We start from the raw sequence: 12,267 nt of genomic DNA on the forward strand, positions 1-12,267 counted from the left end.
ACAGATCCAGCTTGGCGCAGTGACAGTTTCGTGCCAAAAGGCTTCGCCGAAGGTGCACTAAAAGCTCGCCAACTGAAACCACGTCTACTGTCAGCGCAGGGGGAGCGCAGCCGGTGTAAGCCGAAGTTTGGCTGACCGGCGGACAGTGCGCACACGTCACCAAAACCTCACAGGCAGGTTTCCAGAATGTCAGGCACATTAACGATGCAATAAATACCCAAAAAAACAATATTCAATGCAACTATCTGCAATCAGCACATAAATGTATCTCTATATCGACTGTCCCGTCACATCTGAAGTCAGATCAAAGGGGACTGGCACCGTTTGGCACGTTTGGCACATTTGGCATGCGTAATGGAAAGGTGGGATAGAGGAGTAGCTGCGCCAGGGCGCACGGTGTGCCAAACTTACAAAATCTGCCTGGCCACACCCAGTTGGCGAAGCGCAGGTGCGCTGCGCCTCCGCCACACCCGGTCTGCGAAACTAGAGCCCAATGTGTCTTTCTAAAAATGCTGAAATATTTATTTAAATATTCAAACATTAGGATCATTACTCTTCACAGAACATCTGAAAAAGCAAAACTTTAAAGATAAAATGCTGAACGCTATGACTGTGGTTTGTTTGATTTTTTACCTTAGGCAAGGTATAACACTGCAATCAAACTTGATTCCCACCTAGATTTGTGAGGAAAATAGATTGTATTTCACGTTTTTGCAAGCAGGGCACAGCCATCTTTTGACAAGCTAGCTGGTGATGTCGTGAGAATTGGCTGGTCTCTGTTGTCCACTTGTTCACTAGTTAGGAGTTGTTGAGCTAGGCTTGGTAAACTTGGTACTGTAGGTACTGTAGCTGCGGTAGTTAGCCAGCCACTTGTAGCTGGCGCGGAGCCACTTAGCATAGCCTCTGCTAGCGGTCCCTTGGCAAGCCCTGTGCAGCCGGGAGGCTGGGTAACTGTCTGGGAGAAGCGTAGTACCAAGCCGAAGCCCACTGTTTACCACCAGCCTGTTCATGTTTCCAACCGTTTTTCCCCACTCAGCGACACACCCGCTGAGGAGAAAACTCTGGTAATTGGCAGCTCTATTTTGAGAAACCTGAAGTTAGCAACACCAGCGACCATAGTCAGATGTATCCCTGGGGCCAGAGCGGGCGACAGTGAATCAAATTTAAAACTGCTGGCTAAGGCTAAACGTAGATTTAATAAGATTGTTATTCACATCGGCAGCAATGACACCCGGTTATGCCAATCAGAGGTCACAAAAATGAATGTTGCCTCAGTGTGTGAATATGCTAAAACTATGTCAGACTGCATAGTTTTCTCTGGACCCCTCCCAAATCGGACCACTGATGAGATGTTTAGCCGTATGTCATCATTAAATTGCTGGCTGTCCAGGTTGTGTCCAGCAAACAATGTGGGTTTCGTTAATCATTGCCAAACTTTCTGGGGAAAACCTGGTCTGATTAGGAGAGCACTTTGGATGGAGCTTCTCTCATATCTAGAAACCTGGCCGTGTTTATTAGTAATTCAAAACCCTGACAACCCAGAGTTGAGACCAGGAATCAGAGTTGCAATCTTACACGCTTCTCTCTATAGTTTTATACAAACGGTGTCTGTCCCCCGACCACCTAAATTATCTAAATCTAAAATTAAACAACCTAATAAAAATTAAAACCTCTTCTGTGACAGAAAGACGAAACAGGAGAATTAAATGTGGACTGTTAAATATCAGGTCTCTAACATCTAAAGCAGTGTTAGTAAACAAATTAATATCAGATAATCACATTGATTTATCCAGCCTCACTGAAACCTGGCTGTGTCAAGATGAATATGTCAGTCTAAATGAATCCACTCCTCCCAGTCATAATAATACCCACATTCATCGAGGCAGCAGCCTGGGAGGGGGAGTTGCAGCCATTTTTAACTCTAGTCTGTTAATCAGCCCTAAACCTAAACTAGATTATAATTCCTTTGAAAGCCTTGTTCTTAGTCTTTACATCTGACCTGGAAAACCTTGCAGTCACTTTTATTTGTTATAGTGTACCGTGCTCCTGGCCCGTATTCTGAATTTGTATCTGAATTCTCAGAGTTTTTATCCAGTTTAGTTCTTAAATCAGACAAAGTTATTATTGTAGGTGATTTTATCATTCATGTTGACGTTGCTAATGACTCCCTGGCTGCTACGTTTATCTCATTATTAGACTCCACTGGCTTCAGTCAGGGTGTACATAAACCCACTCACTGTTTTAACCATACCCTTGATCTAGTTCTGACGTATGGAATTGAAATTGATAACCTCTTTAACAGTCTTTCCACAGTATCCCTCTCTATCAGATCATTATTTAATAACTTCTGATTTCTTTTTACTCGATTATACGCCACTCAGCAACAGTTACTATACTAGATGTTTATCAGATAGTGCTGTCGCAAAATTTAAGGCAAAGATTCCATCGACGTTGAATTCAATACCATGTCCTTCTGTAACAGAGGTTTCCCGTACCGACTTTTAACTCCCAAATTGATCATCTTGTCTATAGCGCTGCAGGCTCGCTGCGAACAACACACGACTCGAACAAAGAAGTTAACAAAGCAAAGAATGTTCGCTCCCTGGTACAACTCTCAAACCCAAAAGTTAAAACAAATATCGTGAAAATTGCCGATTAACCAAACTGGAAGAATCTCGTTTAGTCTGGGAACAAAGAGGGGTCTCCACAATGCCAGAGCAAACTATTACTCAGCATTAATAGAAGAAAATAAGAACAACCCCAGGTTTCTTTTCAGCACTGTAGCTAGGCTGACTGAGAGTCAAAGCTCAATTGAGCCTTGTATTCCTTTAGCCCTTAGCAGTAATGATTTTATGAGCTTTTTTAATGACAAAATTCTAACTATTAGAGCCAAAATTCATGACCTCCAGCCCACAAACAGAACCAGTCTGCCCTCAAACACAGCCGTAAGACCTATAGCTTCTCCCCGATTTCCGAATTCCTGAATTAATGGCAATGATTTCTTCATCTAAATCATCAAAGTGTCTCTTAGACCCCATCCCAACTAGGCTACTTAAGGAAGTCTTACATTTAGTTAACACTCACATATTAGACATGATCAATATATCTTTATTAACAGGCTATGTACCACAGTCCTTTAAGGTAGCTGTAGTTAAACCTCTTCTAAAAAAGCCCACTGTGGATCCAGAGGTGTTAGCCAACTATAGACCAATATCTAATCTTCCCTTTCTTTCAAAGATCCTTGAGAAAGTAGTCAGAATAATGCCACATAGAAGAATTTCAGACAGGATTTAAAGTGCATCATAGCACTGAGACAGCACTAGTTAAAATTACAAATGATCTTCGGATTGCTTTAGACAAAGGACTTGTCTCTGTACTTGTTTTATTAGATCTTAGTGTGGCATTTGACACAATTGACCATCAAATTCTGCTACAGAGACTGGAACATTTAATTGGCCTAAAAGGTTCTGCACTCAGCTGGTTTAAATCTTATTTATCTGATTGTTTTCAGTTTGTTCATGTTAATGATGAATCATCTCTACATACTAAAGTTTGTTTTGGAGTTCCACAAGTTTCTGTACTCGGACCAATCCTATTCACTCTATATATGCTTCCCTTAAGTAACATCATTAGAAATCACTCTGTAAATTTCCATTGTTATGCTGTTGATACACAATTGTATTTATCAATAAAGCCAGAAGAAAGGAATCAATTAACTAAACTTCAAAAATGCCTTAAAGACATAAAAACCTGGATGAGCACCAATTTCCTGATGTTAAATTCAGACAAAACTGAACAACAACTTAGAGACTCTTTATCTGATGACATAGTTTCTCTGGATGGCATTGCTTTGGCCTCTAGCACTACCGTAAGAAACCTCGGAGTAACATTTGATCAAGATTTGTCTTTTAATTCTCATTTAAAACAAACCTCACAGACTGCATTTTTTCATCTGCGTAATATTGCAAAAATTAGGCCTATCCTGACCCGATAAGATGCAGAAAAATTGGTCCATGCATTTGTTACCTCTAGGCTGGATTACTGTAACTCCCTATTATCAGGTAGCTCTAATAAGTCTTTAAAAACTCTCCAGCTAATTCAGAACGCAGTGGCACATGTACTAACATGAACTAAGAAACAAGATCATATTTCTCCTGTTTTAGCTTCTCTGCACTGGCTCCCTGTAAAATCCAGAACTGAATTTAATATCCTACTCTTAACTTACAAAGCTTTAAATGGTCAGGCTCCGTCATATCTTAGAGAGCTCATAGTGCCCTATTATCCCACCAGAACATTGCGCTCTGAGAATGCAGGGTTACTCGTGGTCCCTAAAGTCACCACAGTAGATCAGGAGCCAGAGCCTTCAGCTATCAGGCTCCTCTCCTGTGGAATCATCTTCCTGTTTTGGTCCGGGAGGCAGACACCATCTCCACATTTAAGACTAGACTGAAGACTTTCCTTTTTGATAAAGCTTATAGTTAGGGCTGGCTCATGCTTGCCTTGTACCAGCCCCTAGTTAGGCTGACTTAGGCCTAGCCTGCCGGGGGACCTCCTATAATACACCGAGCTCTCTCTCCTTCTCTCCTTCTCTCTCTCTCCTTCTCTCTCTCTCTCTCTCCTTTGCTTCTACTGTTATTATACACATGATTATTGTCACATATGTATACTATCAGGTTTTAATATATACTTTCAACATATTGTACCACAATAGCCATAATTAGAATTATAATATTATTACTTTAATTAATGTTGTTGTAAACTACTGTCATTACCGTCTGTTCTGCATCTCTCTCTGTCTCTGTCTTTCTTTCTGTCTCATTGTGTCATACGTATTACTGTTCATTTATTATGTTGATCTGTTCTGTGCGACATCTATTGCACGTCTGTCCGTCCTGGAAGAGGGATCCCTCCTCAGTTGCTCTTCCTGAGGTTTCTACCATTTCTTTTCCCCGTTAAAGGTTTTTTTGGGGGGGAGTTTTTCCTTATCAGCTGCGAGGGTCCTAAGGACACAGGGATGTCATATGCTGTAAAGCCCTCTGAGGCAAATTGTGATTTGTGATATTGGGCTTTATAAATAATTGATTGATTGATTGATTGATTGATTGATTGATTGATTGCCTGACTCTGCTGAAACTTGGCATGAATGATGCCCCAGAATTGGGCTAAATCAGCTAGCCCTATTCCTGCTGCTGACACTGCCATCACTGGGCTGTTGTCAAAAATGACCTGGCCCAGCATTGGCCCAAACTTGGCAGGTCAGAAGAAATAAGTCTGGCTACGTCTGATTGCCCGACTTGGCTGAGAACCAACATAAATGATGCCCCAGAATCGGGCAAAATCAGCTGGCCCGATTCTGGTTGCTGACATTGCTATCACTGGGCCGTTGTCAAAAATGACCTGGCCCAGCATTGGCCCAAACTCAGCATGCCAAAATAAGTAGGCTGAGACTTGGCATGAATGATGCCTTAGAATAGGGCCAGCTTCTGACACTGCCGTCACTGGGGGACACACGCATTGCCGGTGTTGCATTGGCAGTGAAGGCATAGGGTGCAGGTCCAGTTTACTTGCTGTTCTAACAGAAGGATTGGAGTCTGGGATTACTTTTACAGAGAGAGGAGCCATTATGAAAGCGATGAGGAGTAAACAGAGTAAAACATCAACTAGCATCAACCAGCCTAAAATTTAATATAATTCTCTCACTGAGGAGGTTGCTCTTTGTTTCCCAAATTTTACTGAAAAGCCAGCAGGATCTCAGCAGTATCTCCACATCAAGGATAATAGTCTGTTTTGTCCTGAGAAGAGAATGGGCTCATGAACGCAAAACCGTACTGGCACCACCAGCTATCTACTGTGACACACATAGGGAAATGAAACAAGTTGAAGTGGTGCTCAACCCAGACAGTTGTTCTAATGGTGAATCATAACTTTTTTCTTGGTGGGAGGGATGTTAATCATGATATAAAGTGGATTGTGGATGTGACCACTGGGCTAGGCTAACTTTAGCTACATTAGCTACAATGTAAAAACATTAACGTAACATTATAAGCATAGATGTTGTTGTGTTCTGACAGCTTGTTGGAGACTTTGGCTGCTGTTTTCTGACTCCATGGGAACAGGTCTTACCACTATATTTGGTCTTATTGGCTAAAAAAGTATAGGCAGTTAGTTTTTAACTTTGTATCTCATCAAAACTGTCAGACTCCACTGTATCAACACTTAGCTAGTCTGAAGTACAGTGCTGTGCTCATCACTCAGTAACAACCATTCCCATGATGTCACCAGCTAGCTTGCTGTAAGATGGCTGTGCCCTGCTGGTGAAAAAGTGAAACACTATCTATTTTTCTAGTAAATCTAGGTGGGTATTAAATTTGACTGCAGTGTCATATCTTGCCCAAGGTAAAAATCAAAGGAACCACAGTCATATTGGTCAGTGCTTTATCCCCACTTTAAGACAAACACATCCAAACAGTATACGCATTTCCACAGTGATGACAACAATGAACAGTGCTGTATAAAGACAGACAGTGAGAAAAGAAATCCATGGCTATGTGGCATTATACAGTACCATAAGCCATGCTAGCTTGATGTCACTTACAACAGCATCAAACAGAAAGCTGTGAAATGAGATGCACTGAACCAAAAACAACTTTATATACACTTCAAAAAATGCTATGATGATGTCTGAGAGTGTTTGCTGATTAACAACAGGTTTAGAAATGGACTGTCTACATCCACAGCGGTGAAACAACAGGTAGATGGTGAAGAAGAAGATGTGGGCTACCAGGGCAAAGGTCTGGTTTGAGTCTGCTCCATCTCAGTAAAGTTAAAATTCAAGAGTTCGCTTACACACAACAGGGATGTCCATTTTGAGAAAACAAACCCCAAGCTTACTGGAATTATTGTTAGCTTTAATGTACACATACTTTGTGTGGAACTCTTCAATCTAAGTAAACTGAAATGTAGCCTACTTGATGTTAAGCAAAAACCTCAAAACTCAAATTTAGGTGCTTTCAAGTTTTAACCCAAAATGTAAGATTACAAACATGATTCTTGATTTGTGAAAGCCTTTACAAATGATTAAATTGAAAATTTCAAAAGGTTTTTGACTCAACATCACAGATACTGAAGTCAAAAGACAAATGGACTGTCTTGACCCCAACTCAAGCCAGAACCTGCCAAGGACCTTACTTGGTGATAGAGTTGCGGTCTTGGTGCAGAGTTCTCGATCATAGTGTGAATCATGAAGATTAGAGGCTCATTCTCCTTCATCTAGCGAAGCGCCAAGGAGAAAGAGGATACAATGGTGTAATAACACAGCAGAAGACATTGCTTGAAGGACCAGCCCCTGTTTGATGGCTGATAACCAGGAACCGGAGTGGGAATAAACCTAGTCCTTTTTAAAAACCCAGGATAAACACCACTCTGTAAGGGGCAGTTTACTGCTCTCTGGCTTATTGTTAACATTTAATGATAAACCCTTACCTAACACTCACTGATCAACTAACTGATTTAACACATATTTAAGGACCATTCCTGTGGTTTTGCATAAGCCAAGTTTTTACAAATATCTAAACTTGATACTGGTGATGAGCATTTTCCAAAGCACTGATTTGGAAGTGGACAATATTTATTTAAGAAATGGTTTGGAAAATGGTAGTATACACGATTTGGAATAAACAGGCTAAAAAGTAAGTGGATTGTTCCACTACTTTTGATGTACATTAACTCATCCTCAGTCATTTCCTGGGTATTAATACTTGGACTGAAGCTCTAAAGGAAGAAGAACATCTCCTCAAACAGACTCGTTATACTTTGTATACTATTATTTATTGTCAGAACATGACAAACACTTGAGCTGAAAGCACACCAGCACTGCCGCAGCGCTGCATTTCAACAGCCACCCCTAGCACACACTGGACGTGTTGTGCTGCAGCTCATCAACAGATCACCACGCAAATGTATTACTACCTTACTAAAAGATCTGTATTTCCTCCACCTCTGCATTAGCTTAAAATCATGTGTGGAGAATCCCACACACTTACACTTGATTTTCTCACCTAAAGAGCCGATCCCCAGAGCTATGACTTGCCAGGCAATATCGTTTTGGCCAACATCTTTACGATGGCAGGTTTGTGGGTCATTTAGCTTGGGATATTTCTCAACAACGATTCTCTCCTCAATCATTCTTTGTCACACCAGACAGAGCAACAGTTCCAGAGTTCTCTTTGTACATCAATCGTGAGAAGAGGAATCGAGCTGCCATAGGAGCAGAGAAAAAGAGTTGCTACGGGAGCTGGTATGCACCAGCAGAGAGAAAGTGGGGGAAAATGCATTTAATTCTAGGGGCTGGAAATAGGACAGTGGGGTGAAGTGCCGTGGGGCATCCAGGAGCAGCGACACGTGTCTTGCCGCCGCCAGTGTGGGGTTGTACATTGAAAATAATAGGGGCGTACTTTTCTGATGCACAGCATTCGCTGCCTCTGCCCAGCAGCGAAACATCACACTATTCTGTTTCTATTCAAGACAATTCTAATCAAACAAATTTTTCATAAAACTGGGTTGTCAATGCAGTAGAAATACTTTTGAAATTGGTGCTATGTGACCAGAGAAAACAGAGGAAAAGAAATGTGGCATTTACTTTTGCTCAAGGGGTAGAAAACCTACAGCTACTAGAATGCACTGTGCTGCATTGGATCACTAAACATTCCAGCTGGTGGGTAACATAATGCGTGCTTGGCCGCTTTCCACAGAAAACAGTATGGCAACTGGCTAGTAACCAATGATCTCGGATAACAGTTATACAGTAAGCTAAAATATTTTTTCTGAAAACATTTGAGGCAAGAAATAGGTAACACAGTAATAGAATCTTGGTTCATATTTGATCAGCACTATGTAGGTTTACCATTGGATTTGAGTTTTTTCAGCCTACGCTTAAAAAAATGTGTTTCATTGCCCTCTTTGGTTGAAATATACTCACACACAGAATTACTGCTGGCTGTGGTCAGAGATGTGCTCTGTAGCAACTGTAACCACACCTAAAAGTGATGTCCCAAAAGTGGGGTCCCCTCACTTTTGCATTTTCTTTTGTCATGTGCTTTGTGGTTTCTGCCTTTTCTTATTGATAGATATGTCTGCAAAAAATACACAATATTAACATCAAGATGTTTTCATGAATAGACCTCACCTACGATTGTGAGAAACATATTTTTCATGTCCACTGTTTAGTCACTACAGTCTAGTGCACCTGTAGAGCAGCTACCCTACACTAAACTACAACAGCCTACATGACAGTCTCATATGCAAGACTCAAATTATAGTGGCTTTCATCATCATCCATCATGTAAAAATATCAGATGTCTGCAGTTAACAACAAATACAGTGTGCGTTTTGGTTTAGTTACAAAATCCTAGCGCATCACGGAGCACCTCTGTTGCTGAAGAGTTAGAGAAGGTTGTACCAATGTCTGGTTCAAAAGTAGTTAGTTTTATTCACTAACAGGCTCTGCATTTCCATCACCTTCTCTTTTTCCATTACAGTTGGTTTTGCAGTACGACTCTGTAAAAGGCCATGCTGTCTACACAAAACAACCAAGCTAGAAACAAGTGAAGTGATTCAACTACCAAGATGTGGTTCGATAGGGCCAGGGCAGCCCTATCTGCAGATCTCCACATTTTAAAAAAAAATCAGTGCAAGACACTATTACACTGAACTCAAGTGAAACTAATAGCTTAAACAAAGCATGGTATGCATTGAAAAATGGTCAGCAGCAATACAATAAAAAGACTCAAATATGAAAAACACCAGTATGGTCCTCTAGCTTAACTAGATTACCATAAAAAATCAATTAATAGCCGGGGCTTTTATTTGCTTCAGTCACTGAGCTTAACTGGCTTATTTGGGACAGATGTCTAGATAGGATGGGCCTTTAATTCCTTTTGCACAAAACTGTTGCTCAGCAAAGATGAGAAATGCAGTCAAAGTGTCAATTAAACCAGTATGAATATTACAGGTATAAAAATTAGGCTACCAAATAACATATCGATTACAAATCATTCCTTTAATCTAGCTGGAAAAGACAGTGCATCTATGTGAAGCTCAAAAAAAAAGAAAGTTTGATTCTTTTGACCGGTGGACCCTCATGGACTAAAGGAATACAAATAATGGAGGAATTAACATATATTTGGAGTTCATGACAAGGAAGGGAATCACCCCTTTTGCTTTTTTCCTCTTTCTTGTTTACCATGCAGGTCAATCTGAGCAAATTATGTTTTGATGCTCATGGTTTTTGTAAATCATACTGAACAACTGGATTGTGGATACTCTAACAAGCTAATGATGTATAACATGTTCATACTGACAAAAGTTTAGACATTTATATTGTGATGTAAGCATCTTAAAACTAGCTTAAGCAGGTAGCTGCAGCCTTTTCTCATTGCCAACTCATCAAATAACACCACCTTGTCAGTAATCTTGACATAAGATACTGACATACAGAGGCACCTTTCACAGTGGGATGATACGCACCAGGCAGCAGCAGTTATTGATGCAGTGGGTAACAACCAAACTCATCAAATACTGCCGCTTTGTCAATGCCCCTTTGGCAGCATTATGACACACACCGGCCGGCAGCAGTTTCTAATACCACTGTCAACTACTGTAGTATAAAGAATGAGAAAGTCCCTACAGGGTGGATGAGAGGGGTGATGGGTCAAACAAATTCTTGACAGTCACCTGGGAGCTGGCTGTTCATTTCGTGTGTGAAACCATAAGTCAGTTGAGTTATTTTAATAAGAAATGTGAGGAAATAAACCTAAAACCAAAGTGTTTTACTTAGAGTTTATTTTGGAAAAGACTGTATGCATGTAACATGCAAACAGAGGTGTATTTTGAAAAGACACATTGCATGTATCAACCTTTAATTGACACACTGCCCAGAACATCCAAAACTGATGCAGGAGGCTATTTAGCATGTCATATTTTGATGTTTACGTCCATTGACAAGGCAGCGGTATTTGACCAGTTGGGATGGGAATGCATTGGTAGCTGATGACCTAGTGGGTTTCATGAGGTTTTATACACCCAAAGATCATCTATAAATATGAACCATTTCACAGCATCTGCTTGAAACCTGTGTTTATTTGTCAAAATGCGTAGCCACACCCAACTGGTAAAAGGGACTGCATTTAATTGGGGCCCGGCTTTTAATTGAAGTTTTACAGTACCTAAATCAACACAGAAAGAAATGACAGGCATTTAGAAACTGCACAAAAGACTTAAACCTGCTATGTTAAGGCTGAAAAGCAGCTAGAGCAATCTTAAGTTTTAAACTCAGATTACAGGATTCTGGGTAAAGAAAAAGATAACAGAAATAGAGACAGAAAAAGATGTATAAAACAGAGATTATCATATACAGTATGTACATGCATGTAAGTTGTATAGAAGATGACATAAGTTAGATGACATAACTAAGCCTCCATCAAGGGAGAACTAAGGGTTGAGAGTTCCAATGTGTCACAAATTATTTTGTCTCATTCAAATTTTATATTTTGGACTTGGAGAAATGGAGACAGACAGGAGTAAGCTCAGAAGTCCTCACCTGGCTGTCCAGGTAAATAAGGTTCCTCTGGAGGTGATGAGACAGAACATCAGTCTGCAGGAGCCGCAGAAGAAGGAAGAGAAGAAGCAGGAAAAATGACAGAAGAAGGGAAGGGATGGCACATTGCAACAGGAAGGAAGAGATTGAAAAATAGACGGCCAAAATTGTGATGACAGGGAGTCATTTACAAGGCAGCACTGCATATTTAATTATCCATATATTTAATTATTATTTATTTTTCAGTCCAAATACACTTAAGGAACACATTTTTAGCAAAAAGGATCATGACTTCATCTACAGTCATGCAGCACTGTTGAAAAGATGCAGCTGGATTCTGCTACTATAGAGAGCTGGCCAATACCTTCAGTTGATATTTACAGCCAACAAAAACCCAGGACTAATATGGACCTTTCACTTGACATAGCTGGCAAAGCCCAGTAAATTAAGAAAACGGATGACTTGACTTTAATCCAGCCTTTGAACCAGGAAAACAAACTATGTTTGCGGGCAATCACCATATTACCATATTCAAAATCCCAAATGATATAGAATCTAGTCTCATATCACAATATGATAGGGATGCACATCACTGGATTTTTTGCTGGTATCCAATATGCTGATATATAACAACTCATTTGGCCGATAACCAATATCAATGTATCCATTTTTTT

At 40.4% G+C, this 12,267-nt stretch overlaps 1 protein-coding gene across 16 annotated transcripts in view; it reads right to left on the bottom strand.

The window, feature by feature from the left end:
- The window catches only part of LOC117245778 (pleckstrin homology domain-containing family A member 5-like), a 623,723-nt gene that overhangs the window by 78,893 nt on the left and 532,563 nt on the right, over positions 1–12,267 (bottom strand). For 12 of the 16 annotated variants that reach the window (XR_013490410.1, XR_013490411.1, XM_078165309.1 and 9 more), the window contains 2 exons: positions 11,597–11,650; positions 7,189–7,269 (listed from right to left, as the gene is read on the bottom strand). The exons of 3 other annotated variants lie outside the window; for them this stretch is intronic. Coding sequence is in view for 11 of the 13 variants with exons in the window: in XM_078165309.1 (XP_078021435.1) it covers positions 7,189–7,269; positions 11,597–11,650 (135 nt within the window). In the remaining 2 variants the exon portion in view is untranslated. The remainder of the gene's footprint in view (positions 1–7,188; positions 7,270–11,596; positions 11,651–12,267) is intronic. One more of the 16 variants, XM_078165310.1, reaches the window with a different exon arrangement.

Source organism: Epinephelus lanceolatus, chromosome 23, assembly GCF_041903045.1.
Source record: "Epinephelus lanceolatus isolate andai-2023 chromosome 23, ASM4190304v1, whole genome shotgun sequence".
Classification (NCBI taxonomy): Eukaryota; Metazoa; Chordata; class Actinopteri; order Perciformes; family Serranidae; genus Epinephelus; species Epinephelus lanceolatus.